At 34.6% G+C, this 13,582-nt stretch overlaps 1 protein-coding gene across 2 annotated transcripts; it reads left to right on the forward strand.

Annotated features, from left to right (window-relative positions):
- Positions 1-341: 341 nt before the first annotated feature.
- Positions 342-13,301, forward strand: LOC111810881 (protein EXPORTIN 1A-like). Of its 2 annotated transcripts, XM_023697704.1 has the most exons (33): positions 342-678; positions 1,616-1,732; positions 2,217-2,309; positions 2,422-2,493; positions 3,739-3,846; positions 3,933-4,015; positions 4,342-4,480; positions 4,561-4,629; positions 4,735-4,812; positions 5,000-5,062; positions 5,154-5,198; positions 5,746-5,853; positions 5,992-6,090; positions 6,792-6,995; positions 7,574-7,633; positions 8,051-8,161; positions 8,278-8,375; positions 8,743-8,851; positions 9,219-9,284; positions 9,426-9,524; positions 9,597-9,677; positions 9,779-9,868; positions 10,071-10,156; positions 10,269-10,349; positions 10,440-10,622; positions 10,762-10,828; positions 11,024-11,134; positions 11,261-11,368; positions 11,456-11,593; positions 11,789-11,926; positions 12,019-12,123; positions 12,518-12,687; positions 12,787-13,301. In XM_023697704.1, the coding sequence occupies exons 1-32, from the start codon at positions 580-582 to the stop codon at positions 12,638-12,640; spliced, it is 3,231 nt and encodes a 1,076-aa protein (XP_023553472.1). In that variant the 5' UTR covers positions 342-579; the 3' UTR covers positions 12,641-12,687; positions 12,787-13,301. The 2 variants fall into 2 exon arrangements, with proteins under 2 accessions (XP_023553472.1, XP_023553471.1); XM_023697703.1 differs by having other exon boundaries at positions 12,518-13,301.
- Positions 13,302-13,582: the final 281 nt, after the last annotated feature.

The raw sequence follows: 13,582 nt of genomic DNA on the forward strand, positions 1-13,582 counted from the left end.
CATGTAATATTGAATTAAAAAAAAGTTAAATAAATTAAAAAAACGTATTTTAATAAGGAAAATTTTAAAATAAAAAATTTATCTGGTATAAAATTAAATGTTTAAAGAATTAATAGTTTTTTTTTTTTTTTTTTTTTTAAGTTTAGGATTTATTAAATAACATTTCTTTTATGTTACAAAATTTAAAAACCTTCTCAATAAACCCCACATTTAACTAATATTTAATATATTTAAAAAAAAAAAAAATTTAAAAAAAAAAAAAAAAAAAAATCATAGTTGGAGCTTGGAAATTTGGGACTGTGGTGTCTCGATAAACCCTTCACACTCTGCTTCGTTTTAAAGCAGTCCTTCGTCTTCTAAAGTTTACTTTCGTTTCATATAATCTCTACGTATAATCCTTCTCCTTCTTTCTCTCACCTCTCTCTAATTTTTTTTCCCTCTCCCTCCATTGTTCTCTCGCACTCGCATTTTCTCTAGGGTTTGGCAACTCCGTACACTACCCTATATTCGTCTCTACCGCTCGGAGGCTTTTGGTCGGAGTTGGTGCCTGTTTGGACGTTCTCTTTGTGATCTTGAACCATGGCAGCAGAGAAGCTCAGGGATTTGAGCCAGCCGATTGACGTTCCTTTGCTCGATGCAACTGTTGCGGCATTCTATGGCACTGGATCTAAGGAAGAGGTGAGTTAACGCCGTTTGTTTATCTGTTCTGTTTGTGTTTTGTTCACTTGGAGAAGGTAGGACATTTTCTTTGAAGGGTAGTTCGAGTGCAGCACAGATTGAGGAGTTGCGTTATTAGTATGTGGTGGTTGAGGGCATTGTTTTCTAATTTCGTTTGGAATCCTGGCGAAGAGGTTTTGGAAGTTTAGGGTTTAGTGTGTGTGGTTTTAGGGTAGCAGTTTAGGGTTTTAGTCGTTGTACGAGATGACTGTGAGTTTATGCCAATGACATATCCTCCGCCTCAAATTTTCCCCTCAGGCTCATGCCGCGAAAATGCTCCTTTGTTGCTTATGCGGCTGTTGAAATTTCTGTTTCGCGTTTTACGTTTTTTTTTNACTGTGAGTTTATGCCAATGACATATCCTCCGCCTCAAATTTTTCCCTCAGGCTCATGCCGCGAAAATGCTCCTTTGTTGCTTATGCGGCTGTTGAAATTTCTGTTTCGCGTTTTTCGTTTTTTTTTGGTATGATTTCACATACCCAGGTCCCCTGCCATTGTCGTAGTTCCTACCTTAATTGTTGCATTGTACTTTAGAGTTGGAAAATGATGGTTGGTTGACTCGTATCTGCGTCTACTTATTAACCATGCAATGCACACGCTTAGTGGGAGCCTACCTGGAAAAGGCTATCTATTCCGAGTTCCAATCTCCCGCAATTCTTGCATCGTTTGGCAATATCACTGAATTGTCTTCTGTCATCTAATGTGATAATTTATTTTNGCACACGCTTAGTGGGAGCCTACCTGGAAAAGGCTATCTATTCAGAGTTCCAATCTCCCGCAATACTTGCATCGTTTGGCAATATCACTGAATTGTCTTCTGTCATCTAATGTGATAATTTATTTTTTTGTTTAAATTATCGACCTTCTAATTTTTCTCGTGCATGTTATGTCTATTCAGAGGAGCGCCGCAGATCAAATTTTAAGGGACCTACAAAACAATGCAGATATGTGGCTGCAGGTTGTGCACATTTTGCAAAATACAAAGAACTTAAATACCAAGTTCTTTGCCTTACAGGTATGGTTCTCGTAAAAATATTTAGTTTTGATGAGTTTCTCCCCCCTCTCTCTTAGCTTATGGCAATTGGAGTGGTTATCCATGATCTCCTTGTTTTCAGGGAGATGGCTTCTTCTCTCTTCTTTCTGTATCTCTCTGTGTCATAAAATTCAGTTTCTAATGTAAAGAGTTTGGAAACGACCTTTGTGACACTTTAATATCTGAAATGCACGAGTTGGAGTTCATCAATTTAGTTTGTTGCTATAATTATTAATTAATCTCTCTAATGTCTTAACCCCTCCTCCTGTACCTTTTAATCTGTCTCCCGTTCATGGTCTCTTATCTTCCCCACCTCCCTTTGAAAACGGGTTTGTTAGTCCAACTATTATCAATAGACTACTAGATATTTACATTCTTTTATTTTTTTAAGAGAGGAGTAGATGTGTTTACATTCCTTTATCAGTTGGTCATATATAATAAGCTATGCTGGTTCCCATATTGACAGGTTCTAGAAGGTGTAATCAAATATAGATGGAATGCGTTACCGGTTGAACAAAGAGATGGAATGAAGAATTATATATCTGATGTGATTGTGCAGGCATGAATTGTGTAGTTCTCTCTCTTTTTGGTTGTTTGGTATTGACTATGCTATATTTCTTTTGAATTCATGCTGAGAAATAAGGTTTTGTTCTATGATTGATCCTGTATAGCTTTCAAGTAATGAAGCTTCTTTTCGAGTGGAAAGACTGTATGTCAACAAGCTTAACATCATCTTGGTTCAGGTATTTCTTAGTTTTATCTCAGAAAGCTTGAAATTTTCTTTTTCATANAAGACTGTATGTCAACAAGCTTAACATCATCTTGGTTCAGGTACTTCTTAGTTTTATCTCAGAAAGCTTGAAATTTTCTTTTTCATATTAAGGATCTCCTCAACTTCGGTTGCATTAGTTTATAATTTTTATATAATAATTTCCTTTTGGCTTGTCAGAAGTTTTCCCCCTCTCTTGCTCTTTCCCGATCAACTTTTCTGTAGAGGAATAATTTAGGGTGTTTCATNATATAATAATTTCCTTTTGGCTTGTCAGAAGTTTTCCCCCTCTCTTGCTCTTTCCCGATCAATTTTTCTGTAGAGGAATAATTTAGGGTGTTTCATTTTTTTATTTATTTCTGTGGTATTAATGGCAGTTGAATTGTTGGCTTGATCCCATAAAAACACATCCATTGCTCTTTACTCTTTCCTAGGTGTATTATTTTCAGCTGTTACGTTCAAGGCAGCGAAGACCTTTTCCTCATTTTTATTTAATGACTATAGGGTATTATCTTAATTTTTATCTCATACCTACTGCAGATTGCTAAACTCTTTAATACTTTTGGTATCTCTTACCGATTCCGCAATGGCAATCATGATTGTGTGGTCCTACCTCTTTATGGATGTCTCTTTTAATGAAGGCTTAAAATTTATGGTCTTGTGACTTGTACAACCATGCCTATTGGCTACCTTATGAAATCCTACTGGAAAGGAACTGGAGAACTTTTGAGAATCAAAGTAGAAAATGGGACGATCATTGGGAGATCATCAAATTATTGAAGTTCTGTTGATGCATACTGTATTCANGAAAGGAACTGGAGAACTTTTGAGAATCAAAGTAGAAAATGGGGGACGATCATTGGGAGATCATCAAATTATTGAAGTTCTGTTGATGCATACTGTATTCATTTATAATATTTTTTTGTAGCTATAGTTACTTCTTTTTTTATGGCAATTAAAGTCATTTTTCTGTGAACTTTGTTGGATTTGAGTGTTTTCTCTCCTCCTTATATTTGTTTGTTGGAAGGAAAGTTTCTGTCATGTTAAAAAAAGAGAAATTTATGACATGCATCGCATGACATGGCCATTGTTAGTAGGGGTTGATGAATGATGAGTTTGAAACTTTGTTTTTGGTGCACTTATTGAGATGATATTTGGATTCAATTTACCTAATTATTACCAGAACCTTTCCCATGATGATATTTTTATTTGACATCAGATATTAAAGCATGAATGGCCAGCAAAATGGAGAAGCTTTGTTCCGGATCTTGTTTCAGCAGCTAGAACTAGTGAAACAATTTGTGAGAACTGCATGGCGATTTTAAAAGTAGATCTTTAAACTTTTTGTTTATTCGACTATATGTTGCATTTTACGTGAATGACATTCGTTTTTGCTTTTATAATTTTTTTCAGCTCTTGAGTGAAGAGGTCTTTGATTTCTCTAGGGGAGAGATGACACAACAAAAAATCAAGGAGCTTAAACAATCTTTGAACAGGTAAATTGCTTGTATTTTTTCTAATACGTTGAATCTCTTGTCAAGTGTTGCTTTGCGTTTCACTTTAGTTCTGTTAAATTGGTTCTGAATCCTTACGCACTGTATATTTCATTGTTATCATTACTTAATGAATGAAACTTGTTAAGTTGGGATGCACACAAGTCCATTGTTGAATTGTCAGCTTCGTTCCAAATTGATTATTTTCAATTCTTGGCTTAAGTTACTACTTATTTATTTAATTTTGAAATGCACTGAAACTGTGATTTTATGTTGTTAACATGGTTTTTAATTTAATCTCTTTTCTGTTTACCTTTCATTGTTCACAGCGAGTTTCAGCTCATCCATGAGTTATGCTTATTTGTGCTATCAATATCTCAAAGAACTGAGCTCATCCGAGCAACATTATCAACATTACATGCTTTTCTTTCATGGATTCCTTTGGGATATATATTTGAATCCCCATTGGTTAGTATGATATTTCTTCACATGATGAGTTTTGGGTGGACCACTTTGAACAATTATCCACTTTGCATTTGTTTTTGCAGCTTGAAACATTACTGAAGTTTTTCCCGGTCCCATCATATCGTAATCTTGCTCTCCAGTGTCTAACTGAGGTACATTGTTTGTTCAATTTATTAAAAGAATGTATTATCTGATACTCTTGAGAATTCTCACCCTTTGTTTTCTTTATGTGCATGGGTGCCCATGGGCAACTTTAGGTGGCAGCTCTTAATTTTGGGGATTACTACAATGTGCAGTACGTTAAGATGTATAATGTATTCATGGTACAATTACAGGTTTGTTAAGCTTTGTCTCTTGGATCTTCTATGTAATGAGCAGCTATGGTTGTCTCTTGGGTCTTCTCAATGAAAACTTGGTTCGTTAATAAAAAAAATATTTCAGTAATTTTTCCTCTTGTAACCAACCCTTTTTCTTTTGTTCTTTTATTTTTTCGACTTCTGAATGATGCTTCTTTAAAATCAGACAATTCTCCCACCTGGTACAAACATCCCAGAGGCCTATGCTCATGGATCAAGTGAGGAACAGGTATCATTAGTAATTTCTTGAAACAACTGATAATTCTTTTTCTCACTGCTGGCGAAGGAAATTAAATTTGGCTTCTATGTTATTTGACCAGGCTTTTATTCAGAACTTGGCACTATTTTTCACTTCATTTTACAAGGTAATTTTTTTCTCTCTTGATGACGTGATTCGAGAAAGTGAATGTACTAAATTGGTAAATTGACACAGGATGTTCTTTGTATGTTGTCTTTTTATATTTAAGAAATTGGTAAGTTAGATCTTATTAAAAAAAAAAAAAGGAAAATTGTAAGTTAGATAAAAGAACAAAGAGGATGGACTGTACAGAACAAGGCCATATCAACCAAATAGGGCCAGTTATAGAGATGAATATAATAATTACTGGTTCCTTGAAAATGGAGGAAATTTTGAATATCTCAACAATTCACAACAGGAAACCCTAATTAAAAATGTTTTACAAAGCATAGATTCATCCATCCTTGGGAAAACAGTCCCGTTTTGTATTGTAGGGTGGTATGGGATCTGTAAATCAGAGTTTAAATAGCTATGGTTGCACTCCTGATCGATAATCTCATAATGTTAAGATAGGAGTTGGACTCATTTTTATCATTTGTGTTTGTTTTATTATAGTTTGTGGGAACGTTTGTTTTTCCTCAGTTTTATTAACATATTTCTTTTAATTTATGTAGTCGCATATTCGAGTTCTGGAATCCACTCAGGAGAGTGTATCTGCATTGCTGATGGGTCTTGAATATCTTATTAACATCTCATATGTTGACGACAATGAAGTTTTTAAGGTAGCTGATTAGTATTTTTTTTTTTTAATCTCAATTCCCCCACATTCATAAAAGTAAACTTGTATGCATATGGTTATGCAAACAAAATACACTATTTTTTTTAACTTGTGAATATCTTGCTCTTTTGCCAATAAACAGGTATGCTTGGATTATTGGAACTCCTTGGTCCTGGAACTGTTCGAGGCACACCATAACATGGACAATCCAGCCGTGTCTGCAAATATGATGGGATTGCAGGTATGGTTGCCAGTTGCTACTCTGGTTAATGGAAAATTTGTGTCCTTGAATTTGTGCCGCATAAGTTTCTTTGTTCAATTGCTAATCTACCTCAGTTAGGATTTAAGGTGGATTTGGATGTAAAATATAAATGTCTTGCTGGAATAATATTGAATTTTTAAATACCTGCAATGATGAATTTTATTGTTAGTNGGATGTAAAATATAAATGTCTTGCTGGAATAATATTGAATTTTAAATACCTGCAACGATGAATTTTATTGTTAGANGATTTGGATGTAAAATATAAATGTCTTGCTGGAATAATATTGAATTTTTAAATACCTGCAATGATGAATTTTATTGTTAGTCCATGCTGACCTTTTTATTGCATTTTGTACATGATGCCTTCTTACGTATATTTTCATTCTTTTTCAATAGAAATGACTTTCNCCTTCTTACGTATATTTTCATTCTTTTTCAATAGAAATGACTTCCAAAAAAAATTTGAATCATATGCCTACCCTTTTCTTTTTTAAAAAAAATTTGAAAATACTTTCAAAATACATTCATTTCTCTAGGAACATATTTTCCAACCTGTCCTCTATTTTGTGAATTTCAAGTTCAACCATGATTTCCTCGATGTGGTACATTTGCAGAAATATGTGAAAGTATTTCTTACATTTGAGTTCTCTGACTTCCTCCATCGAATTTGATGACTAGGTGCCTTTGATTTCTGGTGTGGTTGATGGCCTTGGCTCACAACTCATGCAGAGGAGGCAGCTTTACTCTGGTCCTATGTCAAAGTTGAGAATGCTTATGATATGCCGCATGGCTAAACCTGAAGAGGTTCTCATTGTTGAGGATGAGAACGGTAACATTGTTCGAGAAACCTTGAAGGATAATGATGTGCTTGTTCAATATAAGGTTGTCAATCTAAACTACTAGCCAATTATTTATTATTATTATTATTTTGTTGTGGGGGGGTTGGTTGAGGGAAGTAGTAGTGTGAGTGAGTGATTCACAGAGGTCAAGAATGAACCTTAATCACTTGCAATTTGAGCAACCATCTTGAATGNGAGTGAGTGATTCACAGAGGTCAAGAATGAACCTTAATCACTTGCAATTTGAGCAACCATGGATAAGGGATCCTTTCTTGAATANGCAACCATCTTGAATGGTTTTGAACTCATTTTAGGTTTCATATTACGGGGCCCATTGGCTTGTTATTTTGGGATGCTGGTTTTCAATTTGGCATGATTTTGTATGACATTGTACTTCAGTATTTGGTGCTAGAATGTGCTTCTCTGTAGAAAGCTCCCTTATGATTTGTAGTTGTAAATTCTTTATAAAATTTCATTGCTGCTTCAGTAATGTTTTTCAATATACAATATTCATTTTTATGCGGTGTTCTGCATTTTAAGGATTGGTTTTGCTGTTTTTTTAAGACAAGCGGAATAAGCATTTCTTTTCCTTATCTTTGGTTAATTATATTGTTGTTGCAGAGCATGCGAGAGACATTAATTTATTTGTCGCACCTTGATCACGACGACACTGAAAAGATGGTAACTATTTTACTTTTCGGCTAAACGTACTTTATTTTCTGTCTATTTTGACCTCAGAACANACACTGAAAAGATGGTAACTATTTTACTTTTCGGCTAAACGTAGTTTATTTTCTGTCTATGTTGACCTCAGAACGTTCCTAATCCATGTATGTTTTTTCCCTTCATTGAAAATGGATGCAAAAGTTATTTATTTATTTATTTTTTAAAAAACTTTGAGTGGGGCTCTTTGTAGTTTTTTCCCTCTCAATAATGTGTTGATCTATATTAAAATGTCATGGAAGCTCCTTCTTGCAGATTCCTACCACTTTTTAATTTCAAGTTATATAACTTGTAAGGATACTGTATGCTCATGATTAGAATCTCTCTCTATCTTTATTAAATATCAGTCGGTTAAAATATGTTGTTTTGATACAGATGCTGAAGAAATTAAGTAGACAACTAAGTGGTGAAGATTGGTCATGGAACAACTTGAACACTCTATGCTGGGCAATTGGGTCTATCTCGGGTTCCATGATGGAAGATCAGGTATTTTTTCTGCATTTATTTTGGAGAAATTGGTCTTTGGTTATTATTATTATGATTTATTTATTTTATATCATAATTTCTCTATGTTGACTATTTTCACTTTTGGACATTTTCAGGAGAACAGATTCTTGGTGATGGTCATACGTGATTTGTTGAATTTATGTGAAATCACCAAAGGAAAGGATAATAAAGCTGTTATTGCTAGCAACATCATGTAAGGATTATCACGTAGCTCAATGGAGCTACTCCTTTTTTGAGCTGTACTTGGCTCACATGTTTCAAATGGGAACGCACGTTATTTTTTTTTATTGTATGTGTTTCACATTTGACTTTGGCATGAATTCTTATGGGAACAATGCAATATTGTGATGAATAATCAATACGCAAAATCTAAGGATTACTAGTTTCACTATTCATTTTTTAAAAATTTCAAATGTCTTGATGATCTTTTTAGACTACCCNATGAATAATCAATACGCAAAATCTAAGGATTACTAGTTTCACTATTCATTTTTTTAAAATTTCAAATGTCTTGATGATCTTTTTAGACTACCTATTCACATAAAATGTTCCTTTGGCAGGTATGTTGTTGGTCAGTATCCTAGATTTTTAAGAGCTCACTGGAAATTCTTGAAAACCGTTGTGAACAAGTTGTTCGAGTTCATGCATGAAACACATCCAGGAGTGCAGGTTATTCTTGCTTTTCCTATAGTATNGTTGTTGGTCAGTATCCTAGATTTTTAAGAGCTCACTGGAAATTCTTGAAAACCGTTGTGAACAAGTTGTTCGAGTTCATGCATGAAACACATCCAGGAGTGCAGGTTATTGTTGCTTTTCCTATAGTTACTTGAGGACATAATTATTGTCATTTTTTAGTGTTGGTCGTAGGACTTTTTAAGTATTACAATTAGTAAACGTGACAATGCAAACGTCCATATGGGGCTCTTTTGATGCTGTTTTCTTTGCACATTATTTTCCTGATCTGTTTTTCAAGTATTTATTGCTAAATAAATTTAATAAGCCTCTGCTTCTAATTCTAAATTTTCATATATTTCAGGATATGGCTTGTGACACATTCTTAAAAATTGTTCAAAAGTGCAAGCGAAAGTTTGTCATTGTACAGGTATTTCACGTTCATTTTGCGCCACCCTTGGCCCACGTGTTTATCCTTGGTAGATAAAGATTTTTGTCTTTTAAAGAAAAGATTATTTGGTTTATGCCTTTTTATTTGTTTTTTGTAATATGTTTTGCTTCTACTTTTCAGGTTGGAGAAAATGAGCCATTCGTCTCTGAACTTCTTACTAGTCTTCCGACAACAGTTGTTGATCTTGAGCCTCATCAAATTCATGCTTTTTACGAATCTGTATGTCTATAGAATATTTCCTGTTTATAATCTGTTTGAACTATACATTTTAATCACTCAATGCTTGTCCAGGTTGGTAATATGATTCAAGCAGAACCTGATCCACAGAAGAGAGATGAATACCTTCAGAGGTTGATGGAGCTTCCAAACCAGGTTCTTTTTTAACTGAAATTGTCTTGTTTAAAAATTCATTCGTCTCGACCATTATTGGTGATATTTTGTTTGTATGGTTTGTGTGACTACTCGCTGTACAGAAATGGGGTGAAATTATTGGTCAGGCACGCCAAAGTGTGGATTTCCTAAAAGATCAAGATGTAATAAGAACGGTGCTCAATATACTACAGGTATAATTAAACTTGTGAATTTCGTTTGAGGCATCCTCCACAGGAATTAGATAAGTGTCAATAGTGCCTTTTCCAATCCATTTGCTTTTCCAATCAAAGCTCATCAAAGTTAATTCAGTGTGTGGCTCTTAGATGGAATTCATGTCAGATTACTTAGTGCTCATTAAAGTATAACTTTGTTTATCGACATTTTTACATGCAGACAAATACAAGCGTTGCCAGTTCTCTTGGAACCTATTTCTTACCTCAGATATCTTTGATTTTTTTGGATATGCTCAACGTGTACAGGTATCGATAACTGTGTTCATGTCCCATGGTGTCCTCTTGAAATTGCAAGATACTCAAAATACATTTGTCGTCTGTCTTCCTTATCATAAGTGGTTTTGGTACATGCTTACAGAATGTATAGCGAGCTTATATCAAGTAGCATCGCTGAAGGAGGGCCATACGCATCTAAAACATCCTATGTTAAACTTCTACGGTAAAATTTTATGATGGTGATTCTTCTTAAATTCTGCTTTGGTAATTTGCTACCTAAATCTTGTCATGAAAGAGAGAACTGATGAAACAGATCAGTGAAGAGGGAAACTCTAAAGCTTATTGAAACATTCTTGGACAAGGCTGAAGATCAACCACAAATTGGCAAGCAGTTTGTGCCCCCAATGATGGAACCCATTCTTCTTGATTATGCTAGGAATCTCCCAGATGCTCGTGAATCAGAAGTCTTATCTCTTTTTGCTACAATTATAAATAAGTATGTTGGTCTTCTGCTTCATTATTTATTAATATTTACTACTTGAATTAGAGTATGCTTTTGATTTTAGTGCTGTTTTTATTAAAATATAATTGCACCAATTTGCAATTTTTATATCTCGTTGTCACTTTTTTCATAGGTATAAGAATACAATGATTGAGGATGTGCCTCGTATATTTGAAGCAGTCTTCCAATGCACGTTGGAGGTGAGGATTTGTATAAGAGATGGTTGCATGATTGAGAGTCTTACAGAATTCTTTACTTTTGGTTCAGTCCAATGTGTTGGTCCTTTTTTTTTGGTGGATTATTTTACGCTTAAAATTGTGCTTTGTGCGGTTTTTTATTTTTAATGTGCTTCATTATTCATTTCATGGGAGTGCTCTGATTGTGTGCCTTCACAGATGATTACTAAAAATTTTGAAGATTATCCAGAGCATCGCCTCAAGTTCTTTTCACTTCTACGTGCCATTGCTACGTATTGTTTTCCTGCCCTGATTCGGCTGTCAAGTCAGGTTTTACACAAACATTATCCCTTTTATTGAGTCTGTAAAACTTCCTTACTTGTTGCATTTGCTTACTCTTCTCGTTGAATGCAATTCACTATTACTTTCATCTGGGACGTGGGGTCTTCTCATCAGCAATTAAAGCTTGTTATGGATTCAATTATATGGGCATTTCGGCATACAGAGAGGAATATTGCTGAAACTGGGCTCAATCTACTACTAGAGATGCTAAAAAATTTTCAGGTGGGATGTTTTGATGCATTCAGTTTTTACATGTCCTGATAAATGTTGTCTGATATTCTAAATATTAAATGTTTTTGTTGTGTGCAGGCTTCTGAGTTCTGCAATCAATTTTATCGAACATATTTCTTGACCATAGAGCAAGAAATATTTGCAGTCTTGACGGACACGTTTCATAAGCCAGGATTTAAGTTACATGTCTTGGTCCTGCAACACTTGTCTTGCTTGGTAATTTTTTGTGTTTATGCCACAGCTTATATGATAAAATCATTCTCTTAATAATGCCTTTTTAACTAAAATATCTAGACTGTATGTTTATTTGATTACTTTACAGGTTAATGTTTCATTCATTAATTTTGGATTAAATATATGTTCATGGTTGTTTTTGTGGAAAAAATATGATGTATCATTTTTATATTTCAGGCGGAGTCTGGTGTATTAACAGAACCTTTGTGGGATGTTGCAACTGTTACTTATCCGTACCAAAATAATGTGGCCTTTGTTCGGGAGTACACTATCAAACTGCTGAGTTCTTCATTCCCCAACATGACTGCAGCAGAAGTATGAGATTTTGGATTGTTCATTTTTGGTCCTTCTCTTGTCTTCATTGTTTTGCGCATTCTATTAATATCAACTTTAATGGGAGTTTTCAGGTTACTCAATTTGTGAATGGACTGTTTGACTCGAGAAATGACCTCTCTGTGTTTAAGGATCACATTCGAGACTTTCTAGTGCAATCCAAAGAATTTTCAGCACAGGTTAGCCTGCCTTTAATGTTGTACCCTGTCCCTTTAAAAAAGAGGAAGATATTGTTCTCTTTTTTTGCCTGGTTTATTATTGCTATCATTCATGATGAGTATTCTCTCTTACCAAAAAAACAAAAAAGTGCTCTCAACCCAAGTGTCCTACAGTACTTATCAACTTTGCTTATATTGTGAGAGAGGAAGGGAAGCAATAATACTATCTAGTTAACTCAGGCCAGAATCAAAGGAGTTCATAGAAATATTTGATGGTCGCAGTTCATGCTTTTGGTCATAAAGTAGTAGCATAGGTGGTAGACAGGCCTCTGTGATGTCCTTGAGCCCTATCTGTTAATCTTCTTTTCTATTTGGGAATGATGCATGCTGAATTAGGTACCGATTCTGTTTGCAGGATAATAAAGATCTTTATGCTGAAGAGGCAGCTGCTCAGCGGGAAAGAGATCGGCAACGGATGCTTTCTATTCCAGGGCTTATTGCTCCAAATGAGATTCAAGACGAGATGGTCGACTCGTAAATGTGTCTAGTTTTGTGCAGAAGCAAAAGCTCATGGACTTTGACGAGGTTGAAGTGGGCATTTGATTTGCAGTCCCCCAAATCTTCTGTGCATGTGAGCTTTATACGGATATTTTTTTGCTAATTAGTTTTTCCAGTCGTCTGCAGAATTTTTTCGTCCTCCACAGATGGAAATGATTTTCTTGAAAAAGACGCTCATGGCACAGTGGCAGTTTGAGTGCTGATGATGAGAGTAATTCCTATAAAAGATTGAATGTAGAGTAAGTATTTAGTATTTAGTTGGCTGATTTTAGGGTTATAACACATCATAGGAGGTGCGTGATTTAGTCGCAGGATTCCCGAGCCCGATTGATATTGTATTGCAATGTTAGATTGCAACGTTTTGAGGGACGACGACGACCCATTTTCCATCTAATGATGATTCATCCTATAGGTGTAACGTATACGATTAGGCCTCGGCGCGGGTTGTGCAGAAATTATTCCCCTTTTGCCTTTTGTTCGTTTTGGTTGAGGATTACTTTTGCTTTACAACGTTGTTTAGAGAAAGGCTGTTCTATTTTTCTTGGATACAGATTTCTCTCTATTGGGTTCACATCTTTCTTTGTATTCAACTATGGATACCCCTCTTTTATAGGTATAATATTTGTTTCAATGCCCTTATCTATCTTCTGCTTCTCTGCTCTCTCGACTCATCTCCTGCTTTATTTTTATTTTTTATTATCATTGAATTTTCACTTCATTTATGAACTCAAAATTTATATTTTCTCATATTTTTACGTTTATTTTTTAAATTTATTTGACAATTTTTTTACTCANAACTCAAAATTTATATTTTCTCATATTTTTACGTTTATTTTTTTAAATTTATTTGACAATTTTTTACTCGTATCATAGTTTATTTTTCTCGAAGTAAAGTTCAATAAATAGAAAATGTAATAGATTG

This window comes from Cucurbita pepo, chromosome LG14, assembly GCF_002806865.2.
Source record: "Cucurbita pepo subsp. pepo cultivar mu-cu-16 chromosome LG14, ASM280686v2, whole genome shotgun sequence".
NCBI classification, from domain to species: domain Eukaryota; kingdom Viridiplantae; phylum Streptophyta; class Magnoliopsida; order Cucurbitales; family Cucurbitaceae; genus Cucurbita; species Cucurbita pepo.